Source organism: Lissotriton vulgaris, chromosome 2_1, assembly GCF_964263255.1.
Source record: "Lissotriton vulgaris chromosome 2_1, aLisVul1.2, whole genome shotgun sequence".
NCBI classification, from domain to species: domain Eukaryota; kingdom Metazoa; phylum Chordata; class Amphibia; order Caudata; family Salamandridae; genus Lissotriton; species Lissotriton vulgaris.
The window spans coordinates 1918412432-1918432582 of NC_141687.1; the positions used below are offsets into that span (position 1 = coordinate 1918412432).

General features: G+C 44.4%; 1 protein-coding gene across 11 annotated transcripts in view; it reads left to right on the forward strand.

The window, feature by feature from the left end:
• The window catches only part of AKAP13 (A-kinase anchoring protein 13), a 1375395-nt gene that overhangs the window by 869579 nt on the left and 485665 nt on the right, over nucleotides 1-20151 (forward strand). For 7 of the 11 annotated variants that reach the window (XM_086958098.1, XM_086958099.1, XM_086958103.1 and 4 more), the window contains 2 exons: nucleotides 11692-11800; nucleotides 20012-20122. In XM_086958098.1, the coding sequence (XP_086814224.1) occupies nucleotides 11692-11800; nucleotides 20012-20122 (220 nt within the window). The remainder of the gene's footprint in view (nucleotides 1-11691; nucleotides 11801-20011; nucleotides 20123-20151) is intronic. The other 4 variants (XM_086958104.1, XM_086958108.1, XM_086958107.1 and 1 more) reach the window with 1 other exon arrangement.

Below are 20151 nucleotides of genomic sequence, written 5' to 3' on the forward strand. Positions count from 1 at the left end.
ATTCGGCAGAGACTCCTTAACGGCCACATTCGTTGGAGAGAAGGCTTACCGCTCCTTCTGGCCACATCCCAACCCTGGATGCCCGCCAAGACCACTTATCGCCCGCTTGCTAAACTTCCAGGACCGAGACACTGCCTTACATCTTGCTAGAGAAAAGAGCCCACTTACCTGGCAGGGCTCCTCAGTCTCTCTCTATCTGGATTTCATTGCAATGGCTCAGGACGCCCGTCTAAAGTTCACTGATACTCAAGGCCACACTGCGCAATCTGGGTCTGAACTACGGGATGGTATACCTGGCCAGTTTACTGGTCGAGATTGAGAACAAGCCTCAGCTTTTTGACACTCCAACAGCGGTACAGGAGTTCTACCGTGAGTATTCAGAGGCTCGTGGGTCACACCGGATTAACTTGCCCTGGAGATCACCATCTTATACCAACTAAGGTGCCAGCGCTTATCTTTTTCTGCAGAATGACTTCCTTGGTCTAAACCTGATTATACCTGGACAACGGTAAACACTTTGAAATAAGGTTTGAGGTTATAAGCCTCCTACTGCTCCAGGTAAAGATTTGTCTTACAAGAATGTGAGAAACTAAGGAAGTATCAGCAATCTGATTCCCTTGCAGACGTGGTAATCTGGTGTAGCGTTGCCACCCCTTTAGTGTTTACCACACATTACTGGTTGAGTATTGTTTATCGAATGCATCAATGCTTGCGGCAACGTTGTTGGTATTGGGGTTTCTCTGTCGAAATAAAAGTGGGGATGGGTGGGGGGACCCCTGCTGTGTTAGGGGTAGTTCTGCAACAATTGGTAAGGTTACTGCTTATATCGCACCCCTATGACTACACACATTAAGCTACACCCCTTTGGGGATATTTCAATAGTGACCTGGAGTATTTGGGGCTTGAATAACGCATGAAAGGGCAAACAGGTTTTACATTACTTGCAAAGACACCTGGCTGACATTGCCTTTTTACAAGAAACACAACTGCCCCTACACCATTTCCCAATTTTGGGTCCACATGAGGAGCCCAGCAATACTTGTAGGCTACAGCACATACACCAGAGGAGTCATCATAATTATACACAAGTGAGTGCCTTACCGACTGTCGCAGTCCATGAGAACACTGAGGGACACTACCTGTTGGTGACAGGCTGCCTACTAGGGTACACCATACTCCTCATTAACGTATATGCACCTAACACGGATAGCCCGGGCTTTTATCACAATTTGCAAGCCCATATTGACTTGGTGGAGGCGGACTATGTCTACATGGGAGGAGACTTTAATTTACTACTTGACAGTACTGCAGATCCCCCTGATGCCAATCTGCAATTCTGGCGGGCTTTGGGAGAATTACGCACAACACACAGGCTAGTTGGTGTCTGGTGCCTCTCAACCTGCCTACACATACTACTCTGCACAGCACAATACCTGGACTCGCCTGGACTATTGACTCCTTACCACCCATGGAGTGCCTCTATTGAGCATCTCCCGCGAACCCTGTCAGACCATTCCCGGTGCTCCTAAAGCTCTGCATACCAAGGGTGGATGGGGTGGAGAGACAGTGGAGGTTCCACGGACTGGCACTTCAGGACGAGGTATTCCAGACAGAGCTGCATGCAGCTAAAGTGTAGTATTTCGAACTAAATCAAGGATCATTTCCCATTCTCCGTGAAGCAGTGATAATACTGCTCCCCAGACTCGGGAAAGACACACAACTATACGGCTTGTATATGCTGATTTCCTTATTCAATTTCAATAACAAAATCCTGGCACATATGATAGCAACTCAGCTCTCTCTCCTCCTTGACCGATTAATATCCCTGGCTCAGTCAAGATTCATCCCGCATAGATCCACAGCTCTGAACCTGTGCACGCTTTTTGTGGTTTTACATGGAATCTTCCCCACTGTTTCTGCAGTAGCTGCGTTGTTGGAGGCTGAGAAAGCGTTTGACTCACTGGAGTGGCTGTTCTTGCAGGCCACATTGTGCAGAATAGGCCTTCCACTGGTATTCACGGCCCTCATTATGCTGCTGTATACTCGGCCCCCAGTGTGCATCTGCTTCAATGAGAAGCTAAAGCTTCCCTTCCCCTTGACGCGAGGAACGAGACATGTCTGTCTTCTTTCGCCTCTACTATTCATTATAGCGCTAGACCCCCTTATATGCCATTTGCAGGAGCTGCATCTCCACAGGGGATAACATTTGGAGGGCAGTTTTGGCTTGGCTGAAGTAGTGTCTGATCAAACGCACGCAACAAACTGCCTTACAACCCCACAAATCAAAACCCATGCAGATATGGTGTGAAGTTCCTCAGGGGTCAGCATTAAGTTCACTTCTCTTCAATATATATCTGGCCCGTTGTTCTCACTCCGTGCCAACTGGGGCGTGAAGGCGATATCATACGCCAATGACACCCAGCTGGTATTCTAGTTTAAAGCGCAATCGGATGACGCCTTCAAATGTTGTTAGGGATGTCTGAAAGATAATTCCTTTTTGGATGGATAATAATAAATTGAGACTCAATGCTGAGAAAACGGAAGTACTGTTCTTTGGAGCAAATCCCCCGCCACCAGCAGATCTATGGTGCCTGCAGGAAATGGGTCACCCTCCCTCCCCAGCAGTTATGGCCAAAAATTTGGGTGTTAAGTGGGAGTCTGATCTCTATTTTTCTTCCCAGATCCAGCAAGTGACATCATCCTGTTTTAGTAAATCGAGAAGCCTGCACAAGTTCCTCCATCTGTTGCCAGAGGCCTGCCGCTGAGTCATAATACATGCCACGGTAACAGCAAGAAAGGCGTCTATATAGGTCTGCCAGCCTACTTGATTAGAAGATTGCAGATGGTGCAAAATACGGCTGCTAAATTGATTAGACGAGTACCATTCCGTCATCACATCTCTCCGCACATTAAGGAGCTCCACTGGCTGCCTATGACCAGAAGAATCAAATTCAAGGCTCTGACATTTGCATTCCGCTCAATCCATGGTAAATGCCAGAGCTACTAGAACCAACATCTTTGCAGCTACAAGCAGAATCGACTGCTAAGAACGAATGCTCAAAACCTTTTGTACACTCCACAGTAGAGGAGAGCCCGGATGGGTGGCAGATCTTTCATGATCAAGGCTTCCAAGCTTTGGAACCCATTGCCAAATAACCTACGACATATTGACTCAGAGCCACTATTCAGGAGAGCTGTGACAACTTGGCTATTTAGCCTAAGCTAACATGTTTAGGTTGCTTGTTGATTTGACCTCCTTGCCTGCCATTTATTGCTATATCGCTGGGACACCTCTGATTGAGGTAACTGTGCACGCTCTACAATTGTCGATATTGCTATTATTATTATCATAATTTTAAAACCGGCCCGCTCCTGATTACAATCAATGCAGACAACATCATCCTCTACATAAGGCACCCAAGTGACAACCGGGCGCCAATCTTAAGGGAAATAATTTGATATGGGGCCCTGTCTGGTTTACACATCAACTGGGTTAAGTCCAAGATATTTCCCCTGATGGAGGCAGCAAGTAGCATAGATTGTGAATTCCCAATGACGTGGTGTGAAATTTCCATTAAGTTCTTAGGGATCCACGTCCACAAAGACACAGAGCAATACGCCTCAACTACAGACTGGCGCTAGAAAAATTATCCATACAATTAGACCGCTGGTTGAAAGTTCCACTATCCATAGCCTGCCGAATCACCATTATTAAAATGGTAGTTCTGCCCAGGTTCTTGTACATGTTTCATAACATCCCCATCCCGCTTACAATCCGTTTTTGCCACACTTAGCACCACCCTCACGCATCGTATCTGGGGGGCTAACAGCCAAGTCAGCTGGGATACTTTGACTCTGCCATATGATTGGGGAGGCTTTGGGCTCCCTAATTTTCGCCTGTACTTCCTGGTGGCGCGGTGCTGCTTCACGCGCCACTAGTACCATCCTGATAACTGGATACCATACACACGCATTGCTGATGATGGGACTGCTATGCATTGCCACGTTTTATTCTGCAGATTCTGTGGGTTGTCCCCTCCTATTATACCCCTTCCCCCCCACAAAAATATGAAAATATTTCTATAGATTTTTACATATTTTTTGCGGGCATGGGGCTGTCTGTAGTGACAGGTGCAGGTTCAAGGCTGTCTCTACGATGGGCCACGGGTCAGATCCCCCTTCTGACCTGGGTAGGTAAAACTGAATTTTTCACATTGTACTGCATTCTCTGGCCTGACACTCCAGCTTATTGAAATGCTTTCAGAGCACTGCCAGTCTTTAAAAACTCACACTACTATACTGTAATGACCGCAGGCGACACTGAGTTGGTGTTGAATGCTCTCTGTTTGGCAGGAGGGAGGAGTAGAATGGTTACACTGCTCTATCCTGGGATGGGGGGGATGTAGTTCTGTGGTAAATAAAATTACCGGACTATTTTTCTATACATTAAATGACAATAAAGGATCTCAATAAAGGAGCTCAATAAAATGAGAGGCAGAGTCCGTGGTATCTGAGTCATACGGGCTTTAATTAAGATTCTCGAGAACCGGGACATCGAGTTCCATCACCACTAAGGTTCAGGAAGGGACATTCAACCTTTTATTAACATCACACATTATATATAGTAAAACTGTACAGTTAAAATGAATACAGAAGGCGTAACAAGTGAAAAGAGAAAGATAAGAACACATGGGCGTAAAAGTAGGCGTGTATTGGAAACGTCACAGAAGTGTCATAAGTGGGTGGATGCATAGAGAGATTCTGCAGGGTCAGCAAAAACCTTTACCCTGAGAGCGTGCGCAACTGGGCATGACGTGGTAAGACGTGTAACTGGGGAGAGCTGGGGGCTTGACATTTAGCTCTAGTAGAAGAGTCTTGGTGTCTGGGATGTCAGAACGACCTGTACCTATAGCATATCTGGTATCTTATGTTTGGAGGATGTATTATCTGAAGTAAAAGGTCTCTCGAGTAGAGGCTATACAGTACTGAATGCTAGTGGGTGCACACGTGTCTTGGTGCAATGCGCGGGGCCATGGGCCTACCATGGTAACGGGTTCTGTAAATAACTTGCAAGGAGGACAGGAAGGCCGGGCCCCTTGCTCTGCAGCCGGGAATATGTTTACCAATTTTACTAGACTGGAATGTGTTTTCGAGGAGGCTGAGTAGATAACTGTAGGCTAAATACTGTCTTGGCAGGCAGGCCAGGCTGAGCCGGGCACCGCTTCGCTGGGCAGGAAGTAAGGTAGAGGTCAGGGATGCATACCTAAACTGCAGCTTTCAGAGACAGAAGAGACTCGGAGTCTCAATTAAGGGCCTGGCTCGATTGAGCCAGAAAACGTGGAAAACGTGTGTTTCGTGTTATTTAAAAAGTGCACCATGTAAAGACGTTGGCACCATAGGCCTAAAAGCCAAATTAACGTGGTTTTCATGGAGGACTGGATAACTGACATGTTAACGTTGGACGCAAATGCATATGCGTCTTTATGGCATGCACGGAAAAGAATTTATACGACATACATGGAACATGGGTGGATGGATAGGGTGCAAGTGGGGGACACATTGATTACCTAAAAATTTCTATTTCCTCAGTTCTTCTGCTGCTGGGGCAGTGGATGGCTCCACTGCTCTCTCCTGGGAGGGGCACGTGGGATGGCTTCTACTGAGCTCTCATGGGGGCTTGGGTGGAGTGAGAGGCTTCCACTGCAGGGCTGGCCCTTCCCCAACTGCAGAACTCAAGTTAGTCGAGTGATCAGGTGCATTAGACTCACCTGTAGTATCCTGAAGGTGCTGCCTGGGGAATCGTGGTCAAACCGAGTGTGGTGGACCGGTCTGCAGACATTGCTGAGGTCATGGACGGGGTAGATAGGGGACAGTGGACAAGGGTCCTGAACAAGCTGTGATGTTATGAGTGAGATGTCACAAACAGCGTAGGTAGAACTGATGTAAGATTTGGGTCTCCTTCTGCTTTTCCTTCAGCAGCAGAGCTAGGTGGAGGCAGTCCGCCCCAGGCGGCAATGTTTTGGGGACGAAGGCTGTCTAGCCCTGGGCCGTGTCATGTATGTGCATGTAACTTGCATGATCTAGGTAACGATTAGCGGTGATACTCTGTGTCTCTTGCACCTCTTTCAGGTGCTCGCCTTCCTTTTTCCCCAGTACTCCCCCCAGGGGGGCGGCAATCTGAAGGTTTTAGCTTTAGCTTTACCTATGCCTCTGAACGAGGACCCAAGTCTTGCCAAATATAGGCACATAATTTGCCAGAGGCTGTGGCCTGAGTGTTCAGTGGCAGTCAGGAAGAAGAGATTGTAATCAGTGTATAATGCTATTGTATCCAAGATCCCCTCTTCCCACTCGAAGCCCTGCACCTGAGCGTCCATCCTCACCCACACTGCTAAGGGGTCTGCGGCAAGAGTAAACATCAGGGGGGACAGGGGACATCCTTGTTTCGTCCCCTGCAGAATCCAAACTGTGTCCGAACTAGCACTGGTCACCTGCACTGTCGCCATCAAGTCAGTGTATAATAGTTTGAGATAGTAGAGGAATATAGAGCAAAAATTGAAGTGACTAAAAAGTGCAAACAGGTTCTCCCAGCTCACGGAGTCAGATGCCTTGTCAATGTCTGCAAGAAGGACCTGGGTTGGTCCCCCTAAACTATTTGCCAGCACGTTATATAAACGTATGATATTGTACAGGGTGGCCCGGTGAGGCAAAAATCTCGCCTGCTCAGGATGTATGAGATCCAGTATCAACCGCACCAGTCTGTTGCCCAACACTTTCCCTAGTATCTTCACCTCCAAGTTTAGGAGGGAGATCGGGCGGTATAGAGAGTGAACATCTACTGGTTGATTAGGCTTAAGAAATACCACAATTTCTGTAGGAGACAATTGAGTCTCCTACAGCAACAATATCAGCAGCCCATCTTGGAACAGGCCTGACAGTCCTGATGCATATACCATGGGGTAGGGGGGCACACATCAAGCTAACTGCTGCATAGATTGCTCCAGAATGCTCACCACTGCTCCTTCATTCCCCTCATACGGGGCCCGAATGGTTCTATGCTAAAAGAACCTAGGGAGGTGGATTGCAGTTTTGCCACACACTTAGATCATGTGCACATTCTGATAGAGGTCCTGTAAAGGGAGTGGAGTGTGTGGATGCCTTCTCCTTAGAACCCTCACACTGGTGACTTAAGAGAGGACGACCTTAAGGGGGACGAACAATCATCAGTTCTGGCAGAGCGGCGCCCCGGGAAGACCCTAGGGCCTAAGTGTTATTACCAATTGACTTTCTGTGCATTTCTGCCTTCCAAATGTAAGACTGTGTAAAAAAGAAGTCATTTTGACGAAAAAAGTTCCTGTAATTCACATGCTTGTACGGGTACCCACATTTTTGGAGCTGTGCAAATAACTACTCTATATTTTGTTCCCATTGCGGACATAAATGGGTTTCCTTGGTACCTATTTTTCACTCTTTATATTTTACCCGGTATACAATGAAAAAACATTCCAAGACGCAGTTCAGTGATTGGCTCTGGGTAACTCGGGTTTTTGGTAAACCTACAAGTCCTCTGTCCCTGCAACCAGAAGGTTCCAGCAGACATAACGGTATACTGCTTTAAAAAATGGGCCATACTTAAAAGAAGTTACAGTCGAAAACTTTGACACAAATGGCTTTTTTTCAACTCGATTTCAATATATTTCTTTTTTAATTGCTAGTTTCTATAGAACAACCTTGAAGGATCTACACAAATGACCCCTTGCTGAATTCAGAAGTTTGTTTACTTTTCAGAAATGTATAGATTTCCGGGATTCATTATTGCTTTCCGTTGATTTGGGTGAGCTGCACAGGGCGGGGGCCACCAGGAGTCGTCCCAGGCAGAGGGTGATGATCCAAGGATGAGGACTTCCGTCTTATCTGAGTTCAGTTTTAGGCGGCTGTTCATCATCCACTCTGCTACGTCTTTCATCCCTTTGTGTAGGTTGGTCCTGGCGGTGGCGGGGTCGTTGGTGAGGGAGAGGATCAGCTGTGTGTCGTCGGCGTAGGAGATGATGTTGAGGTTGTGTTGGCGTGCGATGGCCGCAAGGGGGCTCATGTAGATGTTGAACAGCGTGGGGCTGAGCCATGATCCTTGTGTACGCCGCAGATGACTTCGGTGGCCTCGGATCTGAACGGGGGAGGCGGACTCTGTGTTCTTCCGGCGAGGAAGGAGATGATCCACTCCAGTGCCTTCTCCTGGATTCCAATGTTGTTGAGGCGCTGCACTAGGGTGCGGTGGCAGACAGTGTCGAACGCTGCAGAAAGGTCCAGGAGGATGAGGGCCGCTGTTTCCCCGTTGTCGAGCAGGGCTCGGATGTCATCGGTGGCTGCAATGAGGGCCGTCTCGGTGCTGTGGTTGGCCCGGAAGTCGGACTGCGAGTGGTCGAGGGATCCATTCGTCTCGAGGAAGGCGGCCAGCTGTTTGTTGTCGATCTTCTCGATGACTTTGGCAGGAAAACGAAGGAGCGAGATGGGGCGGTATTTTTTTGAGGTCGGTGGGGACCGCTGATGGTTTCTTCAGTAGGGCGCTGAGTTCGGCGTGCTTCCAGCTCTCTGGGAAGGTGGCGGTGTCGAAGGAGGAGTTGATGATGTTCCGGAGGTGGGGTGCGATGATGGAGTCGGCCTTGTTGAAGACGTGGTGAGGGCAGGGGTTGGTTGGTGATCCGGAGTGGATGGAGTTCATCGTGCGGATGGTGTCTTCGGTGTTGACCGGGGTCCTGGCGCGGAGGGTGGTTGTGGGGGGCGTTGGTATGGTCGTAGGGTGCGTTGGCAGTGTGCTGAAGCTGTTGTGTATATCTGCGATCTTGCTGTGGAAGAACGAGGCGAGCGAGTTGCAAAGGTCTTGCTAAGGGGTGATGTCGTTGTTTTCGGCATTAGGGTTCGAGAGCTCTTTGAGGATGTTGAAGAGTTCCTTGCTGTTGTTGGCGTTGTTGTCTAGTCATTCCTTGAATGCGGTTTTCTTGGTGGTGTGGATCAGCTGGTGGTGTTTTCGGGTGGCGTGCTTGAGGGTGGTCATGTTGTCTGTAGTCGGGTCTCTGCGCCAGGCTTTCTCGAGGGCCCGGCAGTTCTTCTTGGAGCTCTTGAGTTAGTCGGTGAACCAGGATGCTTTCTTGCTGCCGGATCTGATGGGGGGTCTTCAGTGGGGCGATGTCGTCTGCGCAGTTGGTGATCCACCTTGTGAGGTTGTTGGCGGCTTGGTTGGGGTTCGCTGATCTGGTGGGAGGGTTCGGGCTCAGGGATGTGGTGAGCTGGTCGGTGGTGATCTTGTTCCAGCTTCTGCGGGGAACCTGTTGCGGGTGGTGGTGAGTGGTGGTCCTTCTGAAGCTGAAGTGGACGCAGCTGTGGTCTGTCCAATGGGGCCAGGTGGTGTGGCTGAAGGAGATGTCCTTGCTGGAGGAGAAGACAGGGTCAAGCGTGTGGCCGGCGTAGTGGGTGGGGGTGGTCACCAGTTGCTTGAGTCCGAGGTTGGCGAGGTTGTCCAGCAGGGTGGTGGTGTTGCTGTCGTTGTTGTTCTCTAGGTGGAAGCTGAGGTCCCCTAGGAGGATGTAGTCGGCGGAGGGGAGGGCGTGCGGGCGGGCTGATGAAGTCGGCGATGTCTTCGCTGAAATGTGTGCGAGGTCCCGGGGGTCTGTAGATGAGGGTGCCTCTGAGGGTGGTCTTGGGGTCGGTGTGTATCTGGAAGTGCAGGTGTTCGGCAGTTATGAGGGTGTCGTCGGAGTTGGTCGTGATGCGGATGGTGTTCTTGTGGACGATGGCGATGCCTCCTCCGGTCTGGTTGACGCGGTCCCTCCAGGTGATCTTGTATCCGTCTGCGATGGCGATCTCGGGCGCTGAGGAGGCGTTCATCGATGTTTCCGTGAGGAAGGCGACGTCTGGGGATGTGGAGTCGAGGAGGTTCCAGAGTTCCACGGCGTGTCTGTGGACGGAGCGTGTATTGAGCAGGATGCACTTCAGGTGGTTGCTGCTGGTGCTCGGCTTGGCGGGTGCGGTGCAGGTCCGGTTGCAGGAGAACTTGCAGGATTGGCAGGTGAAGGGTCTGTGGGGCGTCCAGGGGTGGCTCGGTGGCAGCTCGGGATCCGGCCGGTGTTGACTGTGTTGAGGGTGGCTGCGTTGTATGTCCGGCGGTTGGGCTGGCTTCTGCGGGGGCCAGGGGTTCTGGCGCTGGGCGCGGTCCAGTGTATGTTATAAACTAATGACTTGAGTATTCACAATGCTTTTTTCACAGGTTCTGATCTCCTAGCAGTATAAATAAATGTGACCATTCCCCAGTATGCCCGCCAGTATTCAAAACATTGACCCTCAATTAATACCCACCCACATCTCGAGTGCTTTTCTGACAGATTTGTTGAACTATATTTATTTTTCATATAAGAGGTGTGCATTACATTTTTGATATATCGTTACCTACAGGTGAAAGGCCAATAAATTGTTCGATAATATTTGATTCTCATAGCCACTTTTCTATCTCTAGTCTCCCACCACCTCCGTACCGCCAATGTACACCAGATCACAGTTGTATTAACTGTTTTAGGTACTTCGACTGCTGCGTAAACAAATGCTCTGATAGCCTTGTATCCTGCATCTCTATTTTCTTGGTCTCTGCAGATCCATTGAATATGCAAGATTAATTAAAAACCCTTCCTGAGTTTAACAAATTGTATGTTTAGCTATAATGTTAATGCTAAGTTAGGAACATTTAATATATAGGTAAAAAAGGTCTTAAGTTGCTATTTTTACATTTCTCTTTTATTTATTTCACCAAGTCAGATATTAAAGTGAGGAAAGTAGCTGCGAGGAACTCAGTTTGGTTTGGGCACAGGCTTTTTGTGCGTCTTTACTAAGAGGATTTGTTTCATAAGATTGTATGATACTGTAATTTTCATGCCAGTATAACTTCCAGTTTGCCATCTGTGTCTCAAAAAATTAAACTGAATGACCTCTATTGACTCCATTTATCTTGGTAATTTCTACTGTGTTATTAGTGTATAATCCATACCCCAGTTAATTTCACAAGTACATTTCAGAAAAATGTTTATAGATTGTTTATGCGATCAGAAAAGGCTTTACAGGCATCACTAATGACGAAGGAAGAGATTCTTGTTGAACCCAAATGGATATTCCTGGGAATAAAAGGGTAGCCAGATTGGCCCAGGTCAAAAGAAATCTGACCGAGAATGGCAGCGGGGTGGCAAAGTGAAAGATTGCAAGAACATGAGGGGTCGCGGCTGTACTGGCTGTTGAGGGGGGGGGGGGGGGGGGGGGGAGAGGTGGGGCTTTGTATAAAGTCTTAACATAGGTAGTAATGATACTGTCTCAATTGAATTTCTTTATTAAACCTACTGAGTACTTTTCATTTTTGCCATACAATTTGCATGCTGCTGCTCTACATGCATTCCTTTTTTATCATATTCTCAAAAGTACATTAATGCCCACTGTCCGTCAGTATGTGGATACATTTTAAAACAGTCACTCATAATGTTGTGGATGCCTCACACAAGTTTTAGCCACTTACAATTTTTACAATCAGTAAGTGATGCATTATTTTGCGCTAATGCAAAAGTTTTAACAGTTTTTAAAAGTTTTTAACAATAAATAGAGGTTAAGGATGTATTTTTGGTGTATTATTTTTACAGTTACATTCGTTCTTTTATTCTCTAGAAGCGCTCATCATTGCAGACCCGTGGCTTTTCATACTCTACTTCAGCCTTGTCACCTCCACTAACCAAATCACTGTCACTTGTGACGATACATCAGCCAGGATTGGATAGTGAGTATACAGATTAATGCATTTACCGTTGGATGACCACTTATACCAGAGATCCGTCCTCTTTTGGTAATGACATTTACCTTGCTTTTGTTAATGTTTTTAGTTTCTGTCCTTTTTTTCAGCCCTACATTATGTTATGCACTCTCCTTCAAGTGAAATATATGTAAAACCATTTAAGACAATTGATCATTTCAAATCTCTATACTAGGAAACCCAATGGGTGTGCATGTTGTTCTGACCACCGTTTACCCCTTTCCATGCGGCCGCGATTCCCCTGGTGTGCTGTAAACAGCACGAACAGGGGCGGGCCGTGACGAACCCCAGCCGTCATCAGCACACGAGCACCGTAGTGCATGACGGCTGGGGTTCGTCATCAGCATGGAAGGGCTTAAAGGAATCTCCATTGTTTTAGCAAAGCCCTAGCATGCTATGTGAAGTAAAATGTCTTTCTGCTGTGCACAATTAGAGGGCTTCGTGCTATGTAAGCAAGCACTACTTGATGAAACAAGGGTTGAGGGGAGAAGAAAGGCACAATTAGGGGAGTTAAAATACAGAACTAGAATATGACACTGGCGGGTGGGCAGCTGGCAAAAAAGAGCTACAGGAGGGAAACATATTTATTAAAACAAGGTTTTCAAGAAGCTTCCTTAAACAGCTTAATTGGGTTGGGATTTCAGAAGTTACAGAGTTTAACAGCACCTATGGAGGAAGCCTTGTCACCATAGGCCAGCATTCTTGTTTTTGGGATAAAAAGTAGATCTTTATCTGCTACTACTAGAGCCCAGCTTTGGTGATGCAAACTAAACCAGGTGAGTATTGTGTATTGTTCTGTGATCAATGGTTTATCTTTAAAGGTTACCCTATTGCATATGGGCTCACGATGCCACTGGATTCAAGCTATCCTGGCTGATGAGGGGTGAAACCCCAAAACCAGTTCTCGGATGTTAGTTTCCAGTTTAGGGAGGACCTGGCTTGCCAGTTCGGGGTGGACTGTTCCCATGAGGCAAGACTGATTTGCATATAGCCAGGTCTAAACTGGGGTGGCATGGTGAGCAAAAGGATGATGGATTTAACCCAGATCTCTTGACTGGGGTGAATGTTTTGATTTATTTTGCATTCTGTCCATCAATTGTCTTTTGCTTTCTCACCCTAAGTGTGTCTGGTGTGCCCAGTTGTGGGTCCCGAGCTCACAGTGCGACTGGATTCAAGCTATCCTGGCTGATGAGTGGTGAGACCCAGAAACTGGTCCTGGATGCTTGTTTCTGGTCCAGGGAGGACCTGGCTTGGCAGTTCGGGCTGGACTGTTCCCATGAGGTACAGGGTCAAGACTGATTTGCATGCGGCCAGGTCTAAACTGGGATGGTATGGAGAGCAAAAGAATGATGGATTTAACCGAGATTTCTTGACCAGGGGTGAATGTTTTGATTTATTCAGCATTCCGTCTATCAATTATGTGTCTTTTGGTTAATGAAGGCATGTCAACTCTAGTGAAATGTGCTTTCATCTGGTTATGCCCAAAACCAGAGAAGCAGTGGCATTCTGTAACAGTGTAAGATGATGACATTTACCATGTGTGGCTAAATGTACCAAGTTTGCATAATCTAGCCTTGATTGGACTAAAGCATTTGCAACAGGCATATAATGATTGTTATAGACCATAGGCAAGACCTTTTGGGGATTTGGAGCGGGCTAGCAGGTGGGAATCTATCATTACATAACTTTTGCTGGTGTGAGTAAAGACACACTTTTGCTCTACTATTATATGCTTTTAGTTTCAGAGTAGTTTCTCTAGGAGTCTTCCTGGCTATGGCACAAGGAAGGAAGGAGTTTAAATCCTGGCTGCTCAGGATTTCCTCAGCAATGGCTTTACTACAGCAGATTTCCAAGCTTGAGGGAACATTCCATCAGTTAGGGAGCTGTTAGAAGGCAGAAGAAACATATTTTAGCAACATTAAATTCATAGTAATTTCTTGAATCTAGCTGGACACGTTCTTTAGAGAAGCTAATCGCAGGCAACCATTAAAAAAGCGACCATCTGAACAACATAACTAATCATTTTAAGGCCAGCAATGCGCTCAACGCGGGCACAAAAAGAGATGCCAACAACAGTATGGAATCCTAATTGAGACTGTGGAGAACACAGCACATTAGAAGGAAATTAGTAACATAGAGGAAGGATACTCATTTATATCCAGAGGCAGGTGTTTCGGCTGCTTCGCCCGGGGATATGTCCATAGTTGTGCCTTCTGAGCCATGTAGGAGATGCTTGAATCGTTGCGGATCTGTGAATATGTGGGAGACACCCTGGATGGTCAGCCGGAACTTGACCATTTGAAGCAGCCAATTTACTTTAGCTCCTTAATTCATTTTAGTTTAGAACATATTTTTTCACGATTATAGATCTACATTTTATAGAATTATATATTCATGTTTCTCCATTCATTTCAAAAGACAGTCATACTTAGACCGATATGTCAGTCACTAAGCATTGCCACCACAAAAATATAAGAGCGGCAGTGGTAAAAAACTAGCTTAGGTTAATTTGCGAAGAAGCCTCTTTCCATATTTTCGGTAGCAGATAATATTTTTAAACAAAGCAAATTATTGGCACCGGTTTAGTTGCCAATGAATGCTATAAATAATGGCTAAAACAGACCTCCTCGGAATGCCAGTAAGAGAACTCTGAATTACAGTAAATACATGTTCCCACTTCTGGGAAAGTTTCTGTAAGACTCGCCCAGGGAATAGAACTTGACAGCAACTTTACTATCATTGCCAACATATAATTAAACAATGCAACCCATTTTTTATACGTCTCTGTTTGCTGCACAGTTTTACTAAGCTTTATAGATGCTACAGTACTAGATTAAAGCATGGCAGTCCTGTATCAAATATATGTAACCGCTGAAAAAGCATAATTTGGTGCAGTAGCAAATTGCTGAGCATTCATGAATTCTTTTGCTACCTGAAAAAAGAAGACTTGAAACAATGTATTTCTTTTTATTTCTGCTCTACTCTAGGTGCCAGATTTCACAAACTGTATTTGGTAATACGTAAAGTAGTACTACAGAACTTATTACAAAATGTTATTTACAAACCTACGGATGGAGATCTCCTCCCCTATCTCTCCTATCTTTTCTATGGAGATCTCCACACACCAAAGTATACTATGTTGTAGTAAATGTCAGAGGGACCAAGGAAGTTGTAGGAAAATGGAGCATAATTTCTCAAAAATGGATGGGTTGAGAGAATCTTAAGGAGGAGTTTAGAGGGCATATGGGAATTCAAGACACATATACAGAAAAGGGTAAGCCCATTGCAATTCACAAAAAATGCACTTCTAAATTTACTGCAGCCCTAATGGTGTCAACACATGCATAAATGTACTCTAGCTCATCCTTGGAGAAAGTCAGGCAGTACACATGGTCACCACTGGTGCTGCAGGAGACTGCCGTGAATTAAGCTGACACCCCATAGGAATTAATTAGTTAAATTATCAAATTTAGTAGTAAATACATTTGTTCTGTATTTCAATTATATATCAATATTTTAGTTATTAAAAAAATTAAGTGTCATTGTTAATTACTTTTCATATTTTGTACTTATAATTCACAAAATTTTAATGTAAAAATAATGAAATTCAAAACTTTTAACCAAGTTTACTACAAACAAAAGTAGAAATGTGTGGTGTTTTTAGTACTCTTTTAAAAATTCGTTTTTATAAATAAAATGTAAATGTTTAAATGAGTAAATTTTTTAATACACATTTAATCTGAGAAGTTATTGTGCTGTAATTTCTTTTTCAGCCCCAGTTTAATAATATTTATTATAAATTAGTTTTCCTTTTATAGTGTACATTACAATTTTTAAATAGAATTCAATATAAAGTTTATTTTAATTTCTCTCTACTTTGCCATAAGGAATTCCCCACCCCAGTGGCAGATATCTCCACCAACAGGTTAAAAGTTACTTATAGCAACTTAACATTTCTAAATCTGTTCAAAGGAGGGTTGTAAATTTACCTCTGTTATTTCGGGCCCATTGGGTTAATTATAGAAAGTGTAGTGTTCCACCTTTTACTTTTTTAGTTGAATGGATTGTGAATTGCAGGCTATAGTTTTTCTTTGCAGCATGCAATTTAGGAAAGATTTCAAGATAAACTTTCTAATTGTCTACATCTGCTTTGTAACATTACATGTTCACATTTTTCTGAAAAGCGTGTGGGGAGCGTGTTAACCATATGTGAAGCCATTCATGTTAAAAATAGCAACAAATGAGTCTACATATAGGACAGCTGAGCATCCGCTCACTTAGACTAATTCCAATTTACCTCCATCATCCAACACAGGTGAGAGTTTGAAGAGTAGTGTCTGGTATCTTGTGGTTCCAATGGCTCTGTTGATGAGACAGAAGAAAGATAGGATATTCAAGAAAATTGTCACATACTTAGCCATGCTAGAGGAAATGATTAAAAAGGACGATAAATTATAACTTTTTAAGTATTGCGTGGAGCTATAGTTGTTTTCATTTCTAAATGTCGCAGCTACTAAGAATTAATATTTTATAGTGTCCCATGTCCCTGCCACATGTAACCATCTATATGGTTAGTGATTGGAAGTGTATTTCCATCATCCATGTTGTACATCTACACCTTCCCATTCCATTTTAACTTGCTTCATGCCCTTTTTGGCCACTGGCTCCATCCAGATGACCAGTAGTATGATAAGGGGCATATGACAGGCTATGAAAAAAAATAGCGATGGGATTGCTTGAGCTCTTCTCATCCACTGGTGATAACTGTGGGCGGCATTTCTGTCCATTGATATATTTTCTCACTTTGGCCAGAGCAAGATGATGATCTCTCCTTTAAAGCACACATCAACTCAGCGCCTATAGCCAATTTTCATTCACTAATTTTACCTGGTAGATATTTCAATTTCTTCCACAGAAACATCAGTTTATGGTGGTTGATGTGTACTGTAATTGCTTCTTGCATCCTTTCACAGCCTGACTATTGTAAATGTCTCTACCATGGCCGTACGAACTAGGCATGTGGCAAAATAGAATGGATTAAAACTGTTGCTGTGCAGCGAATCATGAAATTTAAAATTTCAACTGCTTTCATAACTCTTTACTATCTCCAGTGTTGCAGATGTTTCACTTTAAGAGGTTACATGTAATCCTTAACGCATGTAATAAAAAGTTTTCTCTTTCCAAGAGTGATTTGATTTTGTTTCTCCAGTTTAGAATTTTGGAGCTCCAGACCTTCCTTTGGGATATACATTGGACTGTGTCATTTCCTGTATCAGTCCTTTAAATCATTATCACTGTGCCTTTACAGTCTTGTACCAAATGCATATAAATCACTCTTTTCTTCAGTCCAAAAGCAACCGTCTAGTCTGAACTGCCAGGCGAGTCTGGCAGTATCCATGCCTCTCCCAGAGGTGCAGGATGTCAACAACTGATAGCAGCAGTACTTCACTATGCCACTATATGGGCAAGAAACGGGTGTCAAAGCCATTCTACGTTCAGGACATTTCCCAAGTGTATTTTATGTGCTGTATTCTACATTGCAAATAACCCAGATCCATAAAAAATTTACCAATCACTACCACTGCTCCATCAGCGTGTAAGTCATCTGCAATGCCAGGAGACACCTCATGTAAGATAATGCGAATTTCTCTGCTGCCAAACAAAACAGTTGCATATTCTTTTGGTCAGTGATTACAAATAAATTGGACTCAAAATACCAAGATATATGGCTGCTTCATCTTTAAGAGTATGCATTGCACATGTGATGGCATCCACACGTTTCTTGAACACGAAAATGTAAGTTCACATGTTTGAACACATGTTCCTTTGCACTGATAGATGGATTTATATATGAGAATGTCATGCATAAAACACTTAACCCTTTAAAGAGTTGATAGTATGTAGCCTTTCTGCCTGCGTTTTGTCCTCTACAGAGGGTGTGACAAAGCACACATAAACTCAGACATACCTTTGGCATTATTTAGCTAACATTCAGAAATGATACTTCATGAAAACAATAATGTACACAAAATACATTTTTTTGAATAGATGCTCTTTATATATGTACCAAGCTTCCACTTACTCAGCATTAGCAGAGGTATAAACCTTTAATACATGACTACTCGCCCATTCCCATACCTCCTCCATCCAGTCATAACTCCTCCATCCACTTTCATCCTAGTGCCTTGCACCCATCTACCCCTTCAAATTATTCTTAATGATAGGTTTAACTAAGTTCGATCAGCTGTAAGAACAGTAGGAGAGCAAGCTGAATCGGAAAAATGTGAACGTGTTTGCCATTAACTGCCCCACCCTGGGGTTACATGAATTACAAGTTCCTGTGTGGTAGTCAGGTGTTGGGACAACCTTTTAGTGTTTAAGAGTGCAGCCCAAAGCATGACCTTTTAGGATCTAACTAAGAAAATTGATTACCTGTTGACAACTCCAGTGCTGTAGTACCCCTTGCTGTTCTTCCCACTCAATTTTATGGCACCTGTTGTTGTGACAGTAGCTAACTTACTCCATTGAATGAGTTTTACAAGCCCATGAAGTCACCATGGACTACATCTTAACACAGTCTCATTTGGCGATTCACTCCAGCATCAGGAGCATTGTTTTTCCCCTCGTGCATGGTGTAGGTTGATCGAGAGCACATCTGATGGAGCTTTGTTGGTGAAACAAGCTTGGACTTCAGTTACATGCATGACGTTGTTCAAATTATGTAATACACACATTGTCTGTCTAGGTATTCAGTGTTAGTGCTTGTCCATGTGCATGAAAGCCTACAGGTTTTATGCCCAGCATGTTGTCCATATTATGTTCACCACCTATGAGTGAAATGCAGTATCAAAAGAACAAATGGGTAGGTTTCTGATGTTATGGTTGAACTATGTAATGATTTATAGCAAGGGCAGCTGATGAGCCAAGCATTCGAGATGAGCGGAGGCAATCACATGCATAAGTAAAGTTGGGGATTTGGAAATGGCAACTGGTGGGAAGAAAGATGCGGACATAGCGAAACAGGGAGGGGCTTGGGGCTGGAGAGACAGGCACAAGTAGATTTGATATGAGAGAGTATGTCTTAATTTGTCCTAGGCCTGATTCAAGCAATATAGCTGCTGCAGGCATTTTGGCAAACATCTTTAGAATGATTCATCCCATTCTTCTCCCTCTTCTTGTCTTACCAGCAGGGCACATTTCCACTTCCAGTGAATTCACTAAGTCGTTGATATGCTCCTACGTGGCCTACTAGGAAGATACACTAAGGTTATATGTGATAGCAAGATGCACATCTGCGTAGTGCTCCCCTCACCTAAGTGAAGACACTGTCTGTGTTCGTATTGACGTGTCTCTTTCTCATGTAGCCATTCTATCACAACAGTTTGTGACTCCGTACCCAGTGAGGACAGCACCCAGGAGTGTGACATTTCACCACCTATGGGCAGATTTTCCAGTAAGGATTTCCACAATACTATAGGTCTGCATTATAATATAGCACATATAGTTAAGCTGGTTCTTCTTCTAGTCGGTTTGTAGCTGCACATGCTTGCATATTAACGTGCACACACTTTTATGGAACACAAGAATACGGATATAAATTCATTTAGGTAATCATCGCAGCAGTTCACTTGTTGGATTACTTGGACACCATGTGTCATACAGTCACAACCACCACATCAAGATAGCTGCTTATCCTGTCAAAATACCAACATTAGATTGACATTCTATTAAACGTTATGAAGTATTAATATATGCATTGATAGGTTTTGTAGACATGTTCTAGAAATAGAATTTTCAATCATTGATTTCCAGAAGATGTCTTGAGGCTTGCATGGCTGCTACCTGTGGAAGAGGATGGTATTTTTATTTTCATGCATTTAGTATGACTTTTAGGCTTGTCCATTAGAAACTTACCCTTACATCTGATATAGCTAAAGAGCAAACCATTAAAGGTTATCATCGTCAAAATCTAGTTGGATGGATAATAGCTGTATTTGTTATTCTTAAGATCAATGTTTGAGTCTATGATTTCACATAGGCGATATCTACATCTCTTTGCTTATGTGTGTCTAAGGCCAGCAGCAATGTTTTCTGTTTAATGTGCCTCTGCTTAATTAACGTTATTCTTTTCTGCGATTGTATGCATGCTCTAATGTCTGCTATTAACCTGCTTCTCAGCCCAGGGGCGGACTCGACCAAAGAGGCGAATATCCTTCAACATGCCACTGCACGTTAAGTCTAAAAATATCTATCCTTTTGGCTCTTCTTCCAGTGATGAGGAGTCAGATAGTAAGTACATCTATTACGTGAAACCTGTC